This window comes from Boleophthalmus pectinirostris, unplaced genomic scaffold, assembly GCF_026225935.1.
Source record: "Boleophthalmus pectinirostris isolate CB_2022bp ecotype Guang Dong unplaced genomic scaffold, ASM2622593v1 HiC_scaffold_14, whole genome shotgun sequence".
Lineage (NCBI taxonomy): Eukaryota > Metazoa > Chordata > Actinopteri > Gobiiformes > Gobiidae > Boleophthalmus > Boleophthalmus pectinirostris.
The window spans coordinates 21,525,531-21,542,363 of NW_026571047.1; the positions used below are offsets into that span (position 1 = coordinate 21,525,531).

At 39.5% G+C, this 16,833-nt stretch overlaps 1 protein-coding gene across 2 annotated transcripts in view; it reads right to left on the reverse strand.

The window, feature by feature from the left end:
• Window positions 1-1,179: 1,179 nt before the first annotated feature.
• cdc42ep4b (CDC42 effector protein (Rho GTPase binding) 4b) overlaps window positions 1,180-16,833 on the reverse strand; it is a 55,068-nt gene continuing 39,414 nt past the window's right edge. For both annotated transcript variants that reach the window (XM_055150005.1, XM_055150006.1), the window contains one exon: window positions 1,180-6,341. In XM_055150005.1, coding sequence (XP_055005980.1) covers window positions 5,203-6,171 — 969 coding nt within the window. In that variant the 5' untranslated portion in view covers window positions 6,172-6,341 and the 3' untranslated portion in view covers window positions 1,180-5,202. The remainder of the gene's footprint in view (window positions 6,342-16,833) is intronic.

Here is a 16,833-nt window from a genome sequence, read left to right on the forward strand (position 1 = left end):
ACTCATTTACACATTGACAATATTTACTTGATAAACTGAATAACAACTTAATGGGCCTGTATCAGATTTTTCTCCATGTAATTGACAAAAATGCCTAACTTGGACTCGAGTCATAGCCTGATTCATCAGCCGGTTTCACTTCATAGAAACCGTCTGACCTCACAGCATTAGGATTCATTTGCTCGACGGTAGGTTGGTACTTTTTTTATTTAACCAATCGCTGCTATTTGGTCATGACGTATGTAATGCGCCACTAACGGAGCTAACTGGTATATTAAGCTTTTCCCAAATCCCGTAGGAAGAAGGACTATAACGTCTTTCTCCTTGATAAAATTCACCAAACATTCTCTTTGTTTCATCTTTAAATCCTCAATCTTGGGAACTGTTGCCAACACAGAATGTATGTCTCTTCACTGATTGGCTGGTGCCCGGACTCGTACTTTCGGGGTTTTTTACGAACCGTCTAGTGTATTCCGATTCCTGACCTAGTCGCTGGAGAGAAATTAAATTGAGCGGAGGCACTAGGTGGCACCAGCCTGGCTACTCGAGTCAGACTTGAGTCACTATTTTAAGGACTTGAGACTTGATTTGATAAAATGGACTAAGACTTGGGACTCAACTTGGACTTGAAGGTCAGTGACTTGGGATTTGACTTGGACTTGAGGCCTGTGACTTGAGAAGCACTTTTAAATCTGAATTCTTTCTGTTCTGACCGTAATGATTCACTCTAAGATCTTGTCAAGACATTTCTGCAACTCTGATATACTCTATAAATACTCATATATAAATATACTATGACACTTGAGACGTACTTGAGACTTGCAAAACGACAACTTGGTCCCACCTCTGATGTCTTGCCTCAGTATAGACTCTATATGAGCAGCTCCTGAGGTCAAAATGTGTGTGTTATCATCCTAGTTGTTGTGAGCTTTACTATCTGAAAGTCTGAATGTTAAGAAAAGAGAACTGTTTAAAAATGAACTACTTCTGTTTCCCTTTGTTTCTCAGACAAAGTTCAAATTGGGTACGGCACCTTCAAGTTGCATGAATGTCACAAATGTATTAAAATGTGAAATATTTTATCATTCCAAAAGGAGATTTGCATATTTTGGACACATTACCATAACAAACACCAAAGCTATAGGGCCTATGTAAATATTAAAAACACCAAAGGCAATGTTAAAGATTACCAGCTTTTATTTATGGAAAAATAGAGCTGTTATTTCAAAAGGAGGAAAGTGAAGGTGAATATATTAATATACTGTAAAACCAGAAGATAGAAAAGGAAGTACTTGGCATAGCGCTACAGCCAAAATGAAAAAAATGAAAATAAAAAACGTAGCTTCAGTTGCAGTCCAGTCATTGGGACACTTCAGTTCATTTTATAGTTCATTTTGGTCATCTTTTCCCAGAATTCCCACCAAGTACCATGAAATTTTACACATTTTTCCATTTTTCCAGATTCGATCAAAGTCCAACATACCCACTTGGTTAAACACAATTCTTTTCAAATAGTTTGGCCACAAATGTGCTATTTAGTGTTACAAAAGCCATGGCATTCCTCACTGCCTCGTGCGCCGGTACCGCAAGGTCAAATAGCAGATAACATAGTAGACTGTATTATTCATTCACATTGTAAGCTTTATAAACGGTCATAAAAATGTATAAGGTTTTCTATGGTATGTACAAAGTATATTAAAGAATGGCAGCAGCTGTCTACACAATCTCAACAATCATAAGAAAACATCGTAAATTTGGCCCATTACATCAAAATTTAAGACTGCGATTTCTATACATAAGTAGAAAAATAAACCCCAAATGTTAAAAATAAACTTCGCTACACATCCGTATTAATAAGTCGAAAGGAGTCTGTAGCGTTTGACGAAAATGTTAGCAGGAATCTTGTTTTTGTACACCACAATTACAAGCCTGATTCGTCTGACCTCACAGCATTAGGATTCGTTCGCTCGACGGTAGGTGGGTACTTTTTAAAAATTTAACCAGTCGCTGCTATTTGGTCGTGACGTATGTAATGCACCAAAACCTGAAGGAAGAAGGACAATAATGTCTTTCCCCTTGATAAAATTCACCAAACATTCTCTTTGTTCCGGCTTTAAATCCCCCAAACAGAATGTATGGCTCTTCTCTGATTGGCTGGTGCCCGAACTCGCACTTCTGGGGTTTTTGCGAACCGTCTAGTGTACTCTGATTCCTGACCTAGTAGCTAGAGAGAAATGAAACTGAGCGGAGGCACTAGGTGGCGCCAGACTGACTACACAATTACAGCTTTTAAAGGGGCATTGTGTAACTTTTCTGGAGGGTTTGCCAAGTTATTTTCTCTGTGGAGATGTTTTTGCCTTGTCTGGAATGTTTCACAGTATTTAATGTTTCTGTCTTCATGGAGACTAAAGCTACGTTCAGACTGCAGGGCTTAATGCTCAATTCTGATTTTTTTTGTGAAATCCGATGTTTTTGCGAAGTCGTTCACATTTCCAATTAAATGCGACTTGTATGTGATCTCCAGTGTGAACATTAAACGGCCCGAAAGTGTCTCGCATGTGCACTGGAGACACGACGACGTCAACCGCAGTGCGCGTGCTCTGTGTTTACAGAAGTTGTCCAAACATGGATGCGAGCATTGAGCACCTGGAGATTTTAGAAGTTCCTCTCGTACCGGAGCCAGAACATGCAGAACTTACTACTTAAGGAGGAGATTGAGAAGGAGAAGGACGAGGTTTTTGGCCGTGGTGTTTTGTGGGGCAGTGGCAGCGACGTGAACGTGTGGATGTGGAGACGTAGCCAAGAGTGGTGAGTGGTGATGTGCTTCACTTCAGTGACATGGAGTTCATTAACAATTTTCACCTACTTCAGCACAGAATAGTGACTTCTGTGGCTTGTTGATAACGTGTAGGTCTGATGAATGCGCTTTGGCCGTTCAGACTGAAGTCGCATGTCAAAAGTATCGGTATGTATCGATATGTATCGGTTTCAGGACCACATATCCAAGTGTCCTGGGTCGCATTTGAAAAAATCAGATCTGTGTCGTTCAGACTGTCATTAAAAGATCAGATACAGGTCACAAAGGGGCCAAAAAATTTGATTTAGGTCACTTCAGGCTGCAGTCTGAACGTAGCCTAAACCAAAGCAAGTTAGAGGTCAGATGTGTGGATAGACAACCTTGCTCACAGTCAGAACGTGTTTTTCCAGATATTTTTGAGCACTAAAACCAGCTGTAATTTAATGAATGTAAAGTAGAGTTGTTTAATGTCATACTGTGGAACATTCCAGGCAAAGGAGCGGTATATCCATAGAAACCTTCAACCAAAAAGCCACACAGTGCACAAACTTTATCACAAACTGGAACAACCAGGCATCAATCGTTATAGCAACAAGTGGTGTAAACTGCTAATTATTGACTACCACGTGATAAAATGATCAGAGCTGTGTGCAAAACATCACAAGCGCACACCTGTCTTCTGCTTTTTTTGGAATCGTGCCAAAGTCCGTTAACGGTCAGAAATTGTTTACTGGAAAATTCTGCTTGATTTAACTATCCGTTGCGTTCACTTTTGATTGAGGGTTGTGTAAAAATATCCAAATACAATCCGCCCACTCCTTCCTTCCTTCCTGTCTTTGATGTTTTAATAATTTTTGAGCGACATATCTACCCGCAATATTTATTTTTCATGCTGCCGGTAGAGCCACTTCAAATCACATAACTTCACATAATGTCTTTTAACTCGCTCCAACTGATCCTAATGTTTGCAATGTGTTCCTTTTTTATTTCACATTTTTAGATTTTCAGCAAAAGTGAGTTGATTTTAAAGGTGCATTATGATTTTTTTCTGTTGGAGGCTTGCTACCTGCTTTCAGAGCTTTTCCAGGAATGTTCCACAGTATAGCATTAAAAGGTATCTATCTTGCATTTATTGAAATACAGGTTTATTGTTAAAAGAATACCTTAAAAACATGCATTTGTTTAGACTGTTTATATGATGATGGTCTGAACAGAAGACGCAAAAGTGGCGTCGCATTTTCACTTTTTATTCCGTGTTTAGACAATACGGTGACGAAAAGTGTGTGGAATTCAATTGGGTATGCATGCCAGGTTTCTGTTTACTGTACATGTGTGACGTAAACGCGTACGTGACATGAGCAGATCTGACCAGAGTTTTGCGTCTTGGGCAGTGTAGACGGAAACGCTACGGCTGAGCGCACTCAACTTTTCCACTCTAGAGGGTGGTTTCAGATTTTTGCGTTTTTAAGCCCAGAAACGCCGTCACCATCCATCTAAACGAAAGGCACTTCTGATAAAATATGTTGTCGTTTTTACCCGCAAGCGTTCTCATGTAAAGCAGTCGCCTCTAACCTGTAACTTGGCTTTGTAGCGTCACCAGGGAGAGGTTTAATGCCATACTGTGAAACATTCTAGGCAGCGCAATAACATTTCCAAGCAGACAAGCAGGTGACAGATCTCCCCCAGAAAGTTACATAGTCCATCTTTAAACATGTCAGCTAAAATACTTTGATAGTGATAGGAGTGTTTTTTTGTGTCAAGTAAGTGCCATGATTTAGCCATTATGCTGCAAACTGCAAACGTTTTCAGATACTGTACTACATTTTTACATATTTTCCCTTATAAAAATCAACATACTTTTGTGGCCAAAGGAGATATGATTTTCCAGTTCAAATGGCAACAATAAGTCCATAAACTGCATGTAGAAAATAAGGATTTCCACACTGCACGTCTTTTCAAATCTTAGTTTCACTTCCACTTCTCTGTAGTGTACAATGTGTCACTTTTTTTTTTTTTTTCTTTTTTTCACTTGACATATGACTTTTCAATCTCACCATCTCCATGTGGATTTCATGTGACAGTCCATCACAGTTCTTTAACCTTGTGGTCAAAAACCCTTTGCTTCAAATGATCGACTGTCATGGTAATATCCCAATGGCGTGTTCAAATATTGTCTCTCATGAGAAGGGCGCTTTTTAAATACAAGATCCATTTTATTATTAATTAAAAAGAGAATTCTCCAAAGAACTAGATCTCCCTTGCGAGTAAGGCTTAAACAGATTATTACTGATGTCAAGATACGAATTCAAGAAGCAAGTATGACCTTTTTAAAGTCTTTCGAGGCCGGCAGATACTTCACAATGTCAAGTCTTTGTGCCTAATACATGTCCATTTAAATGTTTAGCTTACACACGGATTTCATCATCGTCGTCTTCATCCATAAAGGTGAAATCCCCATCTTCTCCGTGGCGTGGCGAGCTGTACTTGGCGCTATCCGTGTCTTCGTGGATATACTGGCGTTTGTCATTACCGACCGATTCGGCGCTAGAAACCGAGTAGCTGTCGTCGTGGTTGTTTATGTTGTTTCGGGTTTGGATCGCGAAGTTGTCAATACTTCTCGGAGGCCTGACCGGCACCTTCACCTCTGCATCGTCATCGTCGATATGCGGGATGTAAGACGGCGAAGCTCTACCGTCGCTGACTTTGTCTTCCTCGAATCCCAAATCGTCTTCTTCCCACTCTTTTTTCTCCATGACTCCCAAGATATCGTCAAGCATGGAAGGCCCCAAGTCGATGTGGAACGACATCATGGACTCCGCGTGCTTCATCGCGGTTGACTTAGGCTTGGACGGCGGTAGATCTGTTAGCTCGCCGAAATTACGCTCTTCGAATTCTGTGTCTAGCGTTGCCATGGCAGCCGCTCCATTCGCCGGTTTTGTTTCAATTTCTGATACATTCTTCATCGGGCTGGACGAGACGCTTTTCGGCATACGGTTAGCGCCATTGCTGCTCGCTTCTTCGTTAAGATAAGGCAGGGAGATGGCGTTTTTGACATAGGGCGCTGATCCGCTATTGGGTGCCGTCACGTTATCCGTGCGGTTTACGGATTGGGAACGTTTGCTGCTTCGGAAAGTACGCGATAGTAGACTTGGTTTGGATCCAGGAGAACTTTGCTTGGTCTCGTGCTCCCTCGGCGGCTCCCCTGACCGCGTACTGAGGAAAGACGTGTCCCCGAACGCGTCTCCGCCCCGGCCCACATGCATCGTGTGGCGAAAATCTCCCAGAGGAGCACTAATCATCTCTGCGGTCAGATCGACACGAGACCGCCTCTTGGACTGGTGGGAGTTGGACACCAGCTGTTTGAGGATTGGCATGATGGCAGTCTTTTCACAGGGAAAACCCACAGGAAAAAGGGAAGGAAGGAGATGGAAAGAGAGTCCGGTTTTGAATATCTGTGAGTTAGAGTCGTCAGAACAAGCAGAATCCCAGCAGGTCACGGTGTATATCCATTATGGTCCACGATGTTGAAGTCACAAGATGAGATCTGTAAAAGAGAAGAGAACAATATTAGAAACTAGGGATGGGCATTCGATAAAATTTTCTTAATCGATCTTCGAGAGAATTAACAATCAATTATCGATTAATCATTAACGTTTTTATATAAAAATTATCATCATTATTATTATTATCTGCACTACTAATCTGCATAAATAATTTTAATTTAACCACTCTAGAGCCACATTAGCCCGTTTAAGATTATAATGTGTTTAATGCAGCTTTGCACAAGTCTCACAGAAACAAAACTTAAAACTGCATGGTTAATTTGCATAAACTAAGCGAAGAAAAAACAACAGCTCTTGTTCGCTGATGTGGCACGACTCAGTGGAATACAGGTTAGTGTGACCATATTTGCGTTTGTCAAAACCAGGACACCATACGGGGGGTTGGGAGGTGGGGCCTCATCATCCACATTGCGTGACTCTCACCTGGCAAAACTTTTTCATGTTTTCGGTGTCCTGGTGAACTTTTTCCCACTGGACACCGAAACATATGTGCTGCTTTGTACATTGTGCACATGGACGTGGAATTTTTTTGTACAAGTCATCGTTAAATACACATTTGCGCTTCAGCACGTTGCAGACTGACCCACTGTTTGTGTCTCGCTCCTTCTGAGTGCAGAGAGCGACATGTACAGACCCCTGTTTGGTCACACTCACCCTACACTACCCACAGCAACCTACATTCGGTTTGTCGATTAAAATGAATGTAATCGATGAAATTCTTAATGATCAATTATCAATTAATCGACTAATCATGCCCATCCCTATACCGAATGCTCATACAAAATTATTTTAATGCAATGTTATGTTCATTTTGCAGTTAAATATGGCATATCTTGCAACTCAATTAAGTCCCACTATCTCAAGCTTATAATATAAACTGCACATCTGCATTTTGTGTGTGTATTGTACAATCCTACAGATATTCATGGGTTGTTTGTCACATAACTTTTTTCCTCAATACCATTTTGAGGACTTCCATTTTGAGGATGATTAATTGCTACAGTCATGACAAGGGGTGTGCTAAAATATCGAAATATTGATATATCATGATACTAAATTTAGTGATACAGTATCGTTATCATGGTCTGCTGTATCGATATACCAACAAGAGTATTTTTTTTGTACATTAACTAAATTATTTTGTGACCACGTTGATGTTTGTTCAGAGAAATATTCACAGTTTTGATGGTCACACTTCCATTTTCTAGTTTATTCCATACTGGCTTTGTACATGAAGTGGTTCAACAAATAAATACTGTTAAAATGGTTCTTAAAAATAGTAATATAATGCAAAATGTTATGTACAATATTTTGATTATTGTATGTATCGCCATATAGTAATCATAATATCATACTGTGAGCCATGTATTGAGTATCGTATCAAATCCTGAGGGACGTAGTAATGAGACAAAAAATTGTGAAATCCTTAAAAGTCCTCATTTTCGTTATAATAATATAACAGACCAGAACGTTTCACTTCATAAAGTTCAAGTTATGTATGGTATTTGTTTTATTCATAAAATTGTCAAGATTGTTTAGTTTTTCCAAAGAGAAATTAAGTTCTGTTCAATTTTGTTTTTTTTTCTTAACATATTTCTATTGACTAAAATGACTGGTGTCGACAGGCTAATCCATCTCCTTGTACACAGTATAATGGTCTAGACTTGATCCTTCAAACTTCTTTCAGGCTTGTTTCAGTCTGTTGCTGTGGGCCTATTGAAAAAACACACTGCTTAGAAATTAATTACGAACAAAACATAAATGGACACTCCAGATGCTTTTACGTATTCACATCTCTTCACTTCACACTGAGACGACTAAGACATAGAAATATTTGTCTAGCGTTGCCAATAAGCCCTACTTGAGCGTTTTCTCTTATTCAGTAGCCTGTGAGGGTGTTATATAATGGCAAAGAAAAGCTCTCTAGGCTAAAGTTCACAACACTTTGAAACCAGCCAGTAGAAACAGCCAGACTTTGTGGTTCCCCGTCTCATTCCTTTAATTTTTGGGGTCTCTCTTTAAAAACTTAAAAAGTGCATTATGTAACTTTTCGCTTGGGGTCCGTCACCTTCTTGTTTCTATGAATGTTCCACAATATTACATTAAACAGCTGTACATTGTATTTATTCAATTACAAGTAGTTTTATAGCTCAAAAATACCTAGAAACACAGACATTCCATATACCGTATTTTTTGGACTACAAGTCGCTCCAAAGTATTAGATTTAGGTTTTATAGATTTCCCAACACGCATTATTAAACAAAAGAACAGTCTTTTTAACCACCACAGGCTTTTTTTTTCCTTAATTTTTTTAATGCTCTTTTTGGGAAGGTTTCAATTAATCTAAACACTACTACTACTACACTCTCTAGTTTGAGCGTGCGCACAATTACCGTATTACCGCGGAATGTAGGCAAAAAATGCGTAATGAAGAAGAAAAAAACATATATAAGTCACACTTTTTGGGCGAAATTTATTTGATAGAATCAGAGACCAGGAACCGACATTTAATCTTGAAAGTGAAGTTCTAGTAATAATAGAACAGAGAACAACAGACTGTTAACGTCACATATGAACAGTTCTTCAGATTAAACTATAACATAAACAACAGAACAGAACAAGTTTACCAAACTTCCAAAATCTCACTCCAAATCACTAAATCCATTCAATTCTTCATCCTCGGTCTCACTTCTAAGCAACTTCATGACCTCCGGAGGTAAACCATAGATCCATGAGGTCCGCTTTCCACCAGTCCCTCACAAGTTTCTCTCTCACTTCAAACTTTCTTTCTGCTGCTCGATTACCATTTTCGGCTGAATATATATATATTTTTTAAAATTAGCAATTTATTCAGTTCTTTTTTTTTTTTGTCCACATAATTCACAGTATACATGCCCTATTTCTTTTTTCCCCCACACATAAAATCAAACTAAAAAAAAAAATTAACTAAATAATAATACAATAAATAACATAGTAGCAGTAATGATGAGGATGATACTTAATAATGAAGAGGATTATGTATGTATGTATATAAAACATACGTTTTCGGCTGAATATTTCAATACTTGCTGCAGGACAGAGGCAGACAGAGTGGTACAGGAGTAGCAGATACTGACATAAGCCAGTAAGTGAAAAATTTTAACATATAAGTCGCAGGAAACATCCAAACCACGAAAAAAGTGCAACTTATTGTCTGAAAAATACAGTATGAGCGAGGTCACCTTTCCACAGACCTGACCAGTAACTTGCCCCGGTTCGGCCCATGACGATAGAGAGGTTTCCACCGAGAAAAGCATTTGACGGACCCTCCACCAGAAAAGTTACACAATGCACCTTTAACATGTCGTTTCATTTTTCCAAGTGTTCAATCACTACTGTGTTTTATAATACATTTCTCTGACCTCCATGATGATAGAAAGGTTCAAAGCCACACTTCACATTCCAGACAAAGCAACGGCATCTCCACGGAGAAAAGCATGTGACAGACCCTCCACCAGAAAAGTTACACAATGCACCTTTAACATGTCGTTTCATTTTTCCAAGCGTGCTATCACTACTGTGCTTTATAATGCGTTCAGGCCCCTCACTGTTACATAACCAGCGAGACACAGGATACCAGCAGTCTGAGCAGTTCACGCTGGCAGCAATGAAAGAAAACGGGGAGAGGAAAAAATGTAGCGGGACAGCATTTGCAGCTCAAGAGAGTCCAGATCCTCGGCATTGTGTTGAAACCGCGCTATCACCGAGAGATAAGATTTCTGTTTGTTTTTTCAGCAAATATTTCAACATGTCCAGCTGAATATCACACACCACTCATCACAATTGTGTCTGTTTTGTTTAAAGAGACAGCGCCGGGTTTGGGAAATGTGGTTTCAATTGATAGTGTTCCCAAAGGTAGTGCAAAGTCAGCATAGAGGTGTTTTATATAAACCTGGGCAGAAGAATAAGATAAGAAAGTATACGGAATGTGCTGTCTTGTTGTCTGGGTTGGTACAATAAAAACAAGGTTAATAGCGATCATCTGGTGTTGATTTGAAAAGAATCTTTCTTTTAGACAAGCTGAGATATCTGACAACCTTGACTATGGTAACAATATGTTCAAACAGATTCATCACCTTTCCATTGCTTCTAGTTGGGTAATATGCTATTGACCAGCTAAGTTTTTGTTGACTGTAACTGTTCTGAAGAAGGAGTCACCGCTTGCTCGTCTCCGCAGGTGTTGCTTATTCTGAAATGTTGCACAGTATGGCATTAAACGAATACCAGCTCGAACGTCCCCCCTGGCTTGAAAGTCTCAGCTCGAACGTCCCATTCTCTCAGCTTGAACGTCCCCCTCCTCTCGTCGGGTGCTCCCTTCTCTTTGGCGAAACAGGGGTATGTGTTGTACCCAGGAGAGGGAGGACGTTCTCGCCGGCCTTTAGTCAGCTGCGTCATGCACTGTGATGTATTGAGTTAGAAAATCAGCTTCTATATCATAATAAAATGAAATGTGAATGCAGCGAGACCAAATGTTGAGTCTTGTTTATGTCATTTTACGATCTTCCCGAAGTGATATGCATTTTTTCAGTTTGTAATATCAATATAAGCCTCATTTGCCCGTAGAAGTTTACTGTGAAATTGTATTTTAAGTATATATATTTGTTTGTGTCCTATAGCATCTGTAACTGCTGATTTAGGACGAAAAGCTACAGAATATTTTCAAAAATTATTCAGAATCACTATTAGGAAGGTTTTAACTATGTACTTCAGTGAAATATGTAAGATCAAATCCTGAAATAGTTGTTGCACAGTTGAGACCACATCATTTTTTTGTATGTATGAACAAATGTGTTGAGATATATTTCAAACATTATTCTATCAACACAGACATTTACATGGACAGTCTGGTGTAATAATAGATTTGTTTTGGGTGTTTTGTGGAGTGGGTAAGATAGGTTTTTAGTGACAGGATAACTATGGCCATTGACCTGCACTAGTCTAGCACCAGCGACCTCTGCAAATACAAGGACTGGATGGAATATTTTAAAAATTGTCACCACACGTCTCCTACACTCTGGCTCACTAGGAAATGCCTTCCTATATCCAAAATTCCGCACTGTTTACTTGAAAACTACCTCTCCATGACTTTTTGAGCTTTAAGACATGTTAAAATGTCGTTACCTCCTCAAAAACATACCAGGAGTTGAGTTTGCGTGATGTAGGACCTTTAAATCACAAAAACAACACCACTAAACAATAGAGCTACATTCAGGGGAAATACAAAACCAGCTTCCAACAGCATTATTGCATTATTTTATCAAAAGCTGTTTAGGCTTGTAACTTGCGTATGTACAATATATATAATGACAAAAAAATTATTATTATTATTTTTTATATACATGTATATAAATTAACTAACTTGATTTCATAAAGGGTACAATTCAGAGGGACTTTCTAGCCATGGGACTTTCCAGCTGATTGCACATTAAACGCATCAATCAAACCATGATGAATTAAAACCATCACATATATGCATTCTTACTGTGAGTGAGCTCGCCCCTCCACGGATCTGATCTGCTGTAACTTTGCCTGGTGACTGTGTTTGTCTCTGTATGTATAACACTCAAAGCATAGCAACAATACCTCCAAGAAAAGTTACGTAGTGCATCTTTAATGTTCAAAAGCATTAGCAGACACACAGTCCCAGACAGTAATGCCTCTTGTATTCTAGACTACATCGATTGCCAATGACACGGTGGAGATTTGTAGCAAAAATCTTTAACAGCAATAAGTAACAGATGGATACAAAAATAAAACTGGAATTTAAATAAGACGTATTGCCAAATTATGCCATACTAAAATACACAGCTTTGCCTCCGATAATTATGCCTTTAGCTGGTGCATCGGACCAAAAAAAGAACTAATTTCAGCAGGATTTCAAACAAGTGTCCTTAAGTCACCGATGACGTCACACTCCTATAATTGAATCTATTGGAGACGCAGTTTAAACACCCACTGGCCTCGTGTGTTACTGACTTTAACAAGGCTCTCCATTGTTGCGCGCAGACAGCGAGACCATCCTTCAGCAGTATTTTCAAAAATCCCAGCCAATAATACCCACACTCCGGGCCTGTCCGTGAATGAGCCTTCTTCAGTATTTTCAAAAAGCAGCAACGTCAGCAGTGAAAACATTTGCATCCCCCCAACAAGACGCCATTGAATAGAAAAGGCAACAGTGGCACTAGAGGGAACAGAGGCTGGGTTTGAGAGACTGAGTGGGCCTGTGAGAACTGCATAATGCTCATGACGAGGGCATTGTTTGGCACTCAACAACTTCATTCATGCGATCATCACGAGATAGAGCTGAAGTGTCGTGAGAGGTTCTGTACTGTAAGTAGATAGTTGTGGAGTCTATCAACGCAAAGAGTAACAAGTGAAGAATTTAAATGAGCCTTTTCTATAATCTTCAACAATATTGTCAAATGGCAAATAACATTGTTTGTAAGATCCGGGACTTCGTGAATGGAGCCAAAACGCAAAATAGTAGCTTACTGGTGGAGGATCCTTCACCTGCTTGTTTTTATGGATATGTTATTGGTCTGCCTGAAATGTACCACAGTATGACATTAAACATATTTTGAATTACAGGTGGTTTTATAGCTCAAAAATACAAAAGAAAAACAGGCATTCTTAGGTGGTATTGATACAAGTTTTTTTTTGGCGAAACGGTGAAGGTTTTATTTGTTTTGTCCTTTCGTCCACACTGAGCTGGTGCTTTGGGTGGGTGAAAACAGTGTTTTTTGAAAATGGATTCCAAAGTGGAGAAATCTGAGAACGCCGGCGTTGCGTGGTCTTGTGGGCAAGCAAACCACAGCTTTTGGAAAATGATGACGTCGCGACCTTGTCATTGTGCTTGTGTTTGTTTACTGCAGAAGAGGAAGGACTTTGTAGTATTGTGTGTCCAGTGGTTCTGGCTGTATCCTGTTTACAGCACCACATACAGGTGTGGCATATGTATTACATCGTTTTCACTCCATTGTCATGTGACCTTGAATATTTATTGATCCAGCATGAGTGCGGATGTGAATTTTTTTCAACCCATTAAAAAAAATAAAATCCAGGAGCGTTGTCATATGGATGTAGCCTGACTGTAAGTGGACTTCCCTCTCCAAAAATCTGATCTGTAACTTGGTCTTGTTTGGGCTCCATGAAGATAGAAAAGTTTAATACCATACTGTGAAACATTCCAAACAAAGTAATAACATTTCCAGGGAGAAAAGCATTTCACGGACCTTCCACCAGAAAAGTTGCACAATGCACCATTCAGAGTCAAAGGCCACTCTTCAGAAACGGCTGTGAAATTAGCAGAACTAGTTTTAATTTTCTAAACTGTTTACTTCCTTACTGCATTCCCAGCATCCTATTATTTACCACAGTGAGTTTAGAAGCACTTTTCACAACTTTTGCTCTCACAGTAAAACTAACAAAAACCCATCTCTTTAAAACCACCTTTTATTATTTTTCTTGTTTCTTCTGTTTGTCTTTGTTTGTCTCTTTATGTAAAGCATCTTTGAGTATCTTGAAAAACACTATAGATGTGTATAAAGTACAACTAGCATTGTAACAGCATACCAGCCTTACTTTCTGTTTCGCTGAAGATCGAAATGCTTTGTAATGAGAGGCAGACAGCACGAAGCGGTTTCATTTCGACTACAAGATCTCATTTTAAAAGATATCTGTACTAGGGCATTTTTTATTCCATGAAAAAGCACAGCCCCTTTGACAACAGTATTAAGTGAAGCTATATAAAGTAAGTATTATCTATGAGCAGAAGCAAGGACAAAATGCTGATATGTTATGTTTGCTCCATAATCATTTTGTCTATGCACCAAGGGCATAGTTTAGTTTTGAGATTAGTGACCTTGCAGAAATCAGCTTTCCGTGATTTCATGAATTTCTTGCTTGCATCCTTCCTCCTCTTTTATCTGTTTCCTTTCCTACCTCTTCGGAATTCGTCCAGGATAACCCTTTGTCTGGTTATTCAATGGCGCATTTTTAAAGGGCCCAAGAGCTGTTATACCTGGAGTTGTGTTTTATTTAATTCACATAAAGCCTGCATAGGTCTCTTAAACACTCTTCCACCTTGTGATGTCATCTGATAATACAGGAAGTGCTCCACTGTTTGGATAATTTCAGCCGTGGAATTGCAATTATCTACTGAAATACAGATTAAAGGGACAGTCTGGAATTTTGGACATAGGATCTCATTCCTAGTGAGCTACAGTGTTGGAGACGTGCGGAGACACTTGTTGACAAAACAGGAATGGCGAAATCAGAGTAATCACATGTAACACCAATGTTATGTTCCCTCATAGAAGTACAATTAAGTTATTCTGACAGAAAATATTTAAGTTCAATACTTAATTTCAGTTTTAGTCTTGTTCACCTTAAGGGAAGCCATTTAAAGCTTCCTATTAATGTGTTTTTTTTAAAGGGACAGTCCGGAATGTTGGACATAAGACCTCATTTCCTAGTGAGCCAGAGTGTTGGAGACATGTGGAGACACTTTTTTAAATATTCCATCCAGTCCTTGTATTTGCAGAGGTCACTGGTGCTAGACTAGTGCATGTCAATGGCTATAGTTATCCTGCCACTAAAAACAGTCTTACCCACTCCACAAAACACCCGAAACAAATCTATTATTACACCAGACTGTCAATGTAAATGTCTGTGTTGATAGAATAATGTTTAATGTAAAACCAACCTTACATTTGAAGGAATTATGTCCGAGCAGCAGCAGTGAGTTGTACTTCCTGATAGAAAGCTCGGCAGTGGCGGACTGATATATGAGAAAATAGTCCCTCAACAAGTGACGATTCATGCGATGCAAGGTTAGTTTTATTTCAAACATTATTCCATCGACACAGACATTTACATTGACAGTGTGGAGTAATAATAGATTTACTTCGGGCGTTTTGTGGAGTGGGTTAGACTGTTTTTAGTGTCAGGATAACTATGGCCATTGACATGCACTAGTCTAGCACCAGTGACCTCTGCAAATACAAGGACTGGATGGAATATTTAAAAAAGTGTCTCCACACGTCTCCAACACTCTGACTCACTAGAAAATGAGGCCCTATGTCCAGAATTCCAGACTGTTCACTTGAAAACTACCTCTTCATGACATTGTGAGCTTTAAGACATGTTAAAATGTCGTTACCTTCTCAAAAACATACCAGGAGTTGAGTTTGCGTGATGTAGGACCTTTAAATCACAAAAACAACACCACTAAACAATAGAGCTGCATTCAGGGGAAATACAACACCAGCTTCCAACAGCATTATTGCATTATTCTATCAAAAGCTGTTTAGGCTGCTACACCATTGCCAACTTATAAGATTATAGCTTAGTCCAAACAGTGAATGCCAAGCAAGGCCCCAGGAGCAGATTCTCGGTAGTTAGATTAGCATAGAATCATCATTAGCGAAATCCTTTATTACTTAATGTGTTGTGAAACCAGCAATTAGTCTATACCGCACAAAGCTCACTGAATGTATGACTGACCGCTAAAGAAAGACCCCCTTCGGACGCGTCGCCCCCTACTGGAAAATGCTTTGTACTTCTCTATGGCAACATGAGCGGCGTCACTGGACCAAAGTTTCCTGTTTCTAAGCTGGAGCGAAGCCAGTTTAAGTTTTTTTTCTTTTTGTCCTCCATATAACAAGCTTCAGACAAGATAGATTAACCCTTCGCGGAGACCACAAGCAGGGAGTCCAAAAGCCGCAGTTACCGGGAATGCTTTTGAAGTCTCATCACCGGAGGGGATTCAAGACTCGGAATAAAAAAGGTGTCGCTTGGTGCTCGAATATCAATAGGTCCCTTTTGCACCCAGGTTGTTCCAGGAAGCAGACCGTTTCAAGCCATTTGGGGCTATTCGCGTTTTGATGGGGTGTCGTTTTTAAAGGACCCTCCCCGTGGATCATCAAATCTCCAATATTGTGAGCATGACTAAAGATGAAGGATAGCCCCGCAGGCACACCCCACTCATACTCGCTATTCACTTTTCAATGGACTTTTTGAGAAACAGAGAGCCAATGTCAAGGGCAATACTGTTTCAAACTCGCAACGGCTTAAACAGCTTGGACTGATGGTAAATGCGCAACCATGTTTAGCATATAAAGTGACGCGAGCTTTTGGACTATAAAATAAGGACTCTGTGAAGCAACATTTCAAGATCAGCATGCTAATTTACAGCTTCTGACGGAGATCAAATGAGGTGAGTAGGAGTTATCAGGCTATAACGCCGCGAAAAACCGGCTCTATCAATAGGCAAATCTGCAAATACATGTCTGAGCACAAACCATTAGCTGCACGTTTCATACAGGAGAAAATTATACAGATCTCGAGGCATAATTATTCACTCGTGGGTTTGATTTCAGCTATAGAAAACTGGCTGTGTTGTTCATACAAGCAAGCAACCCAATAATTTAGTGT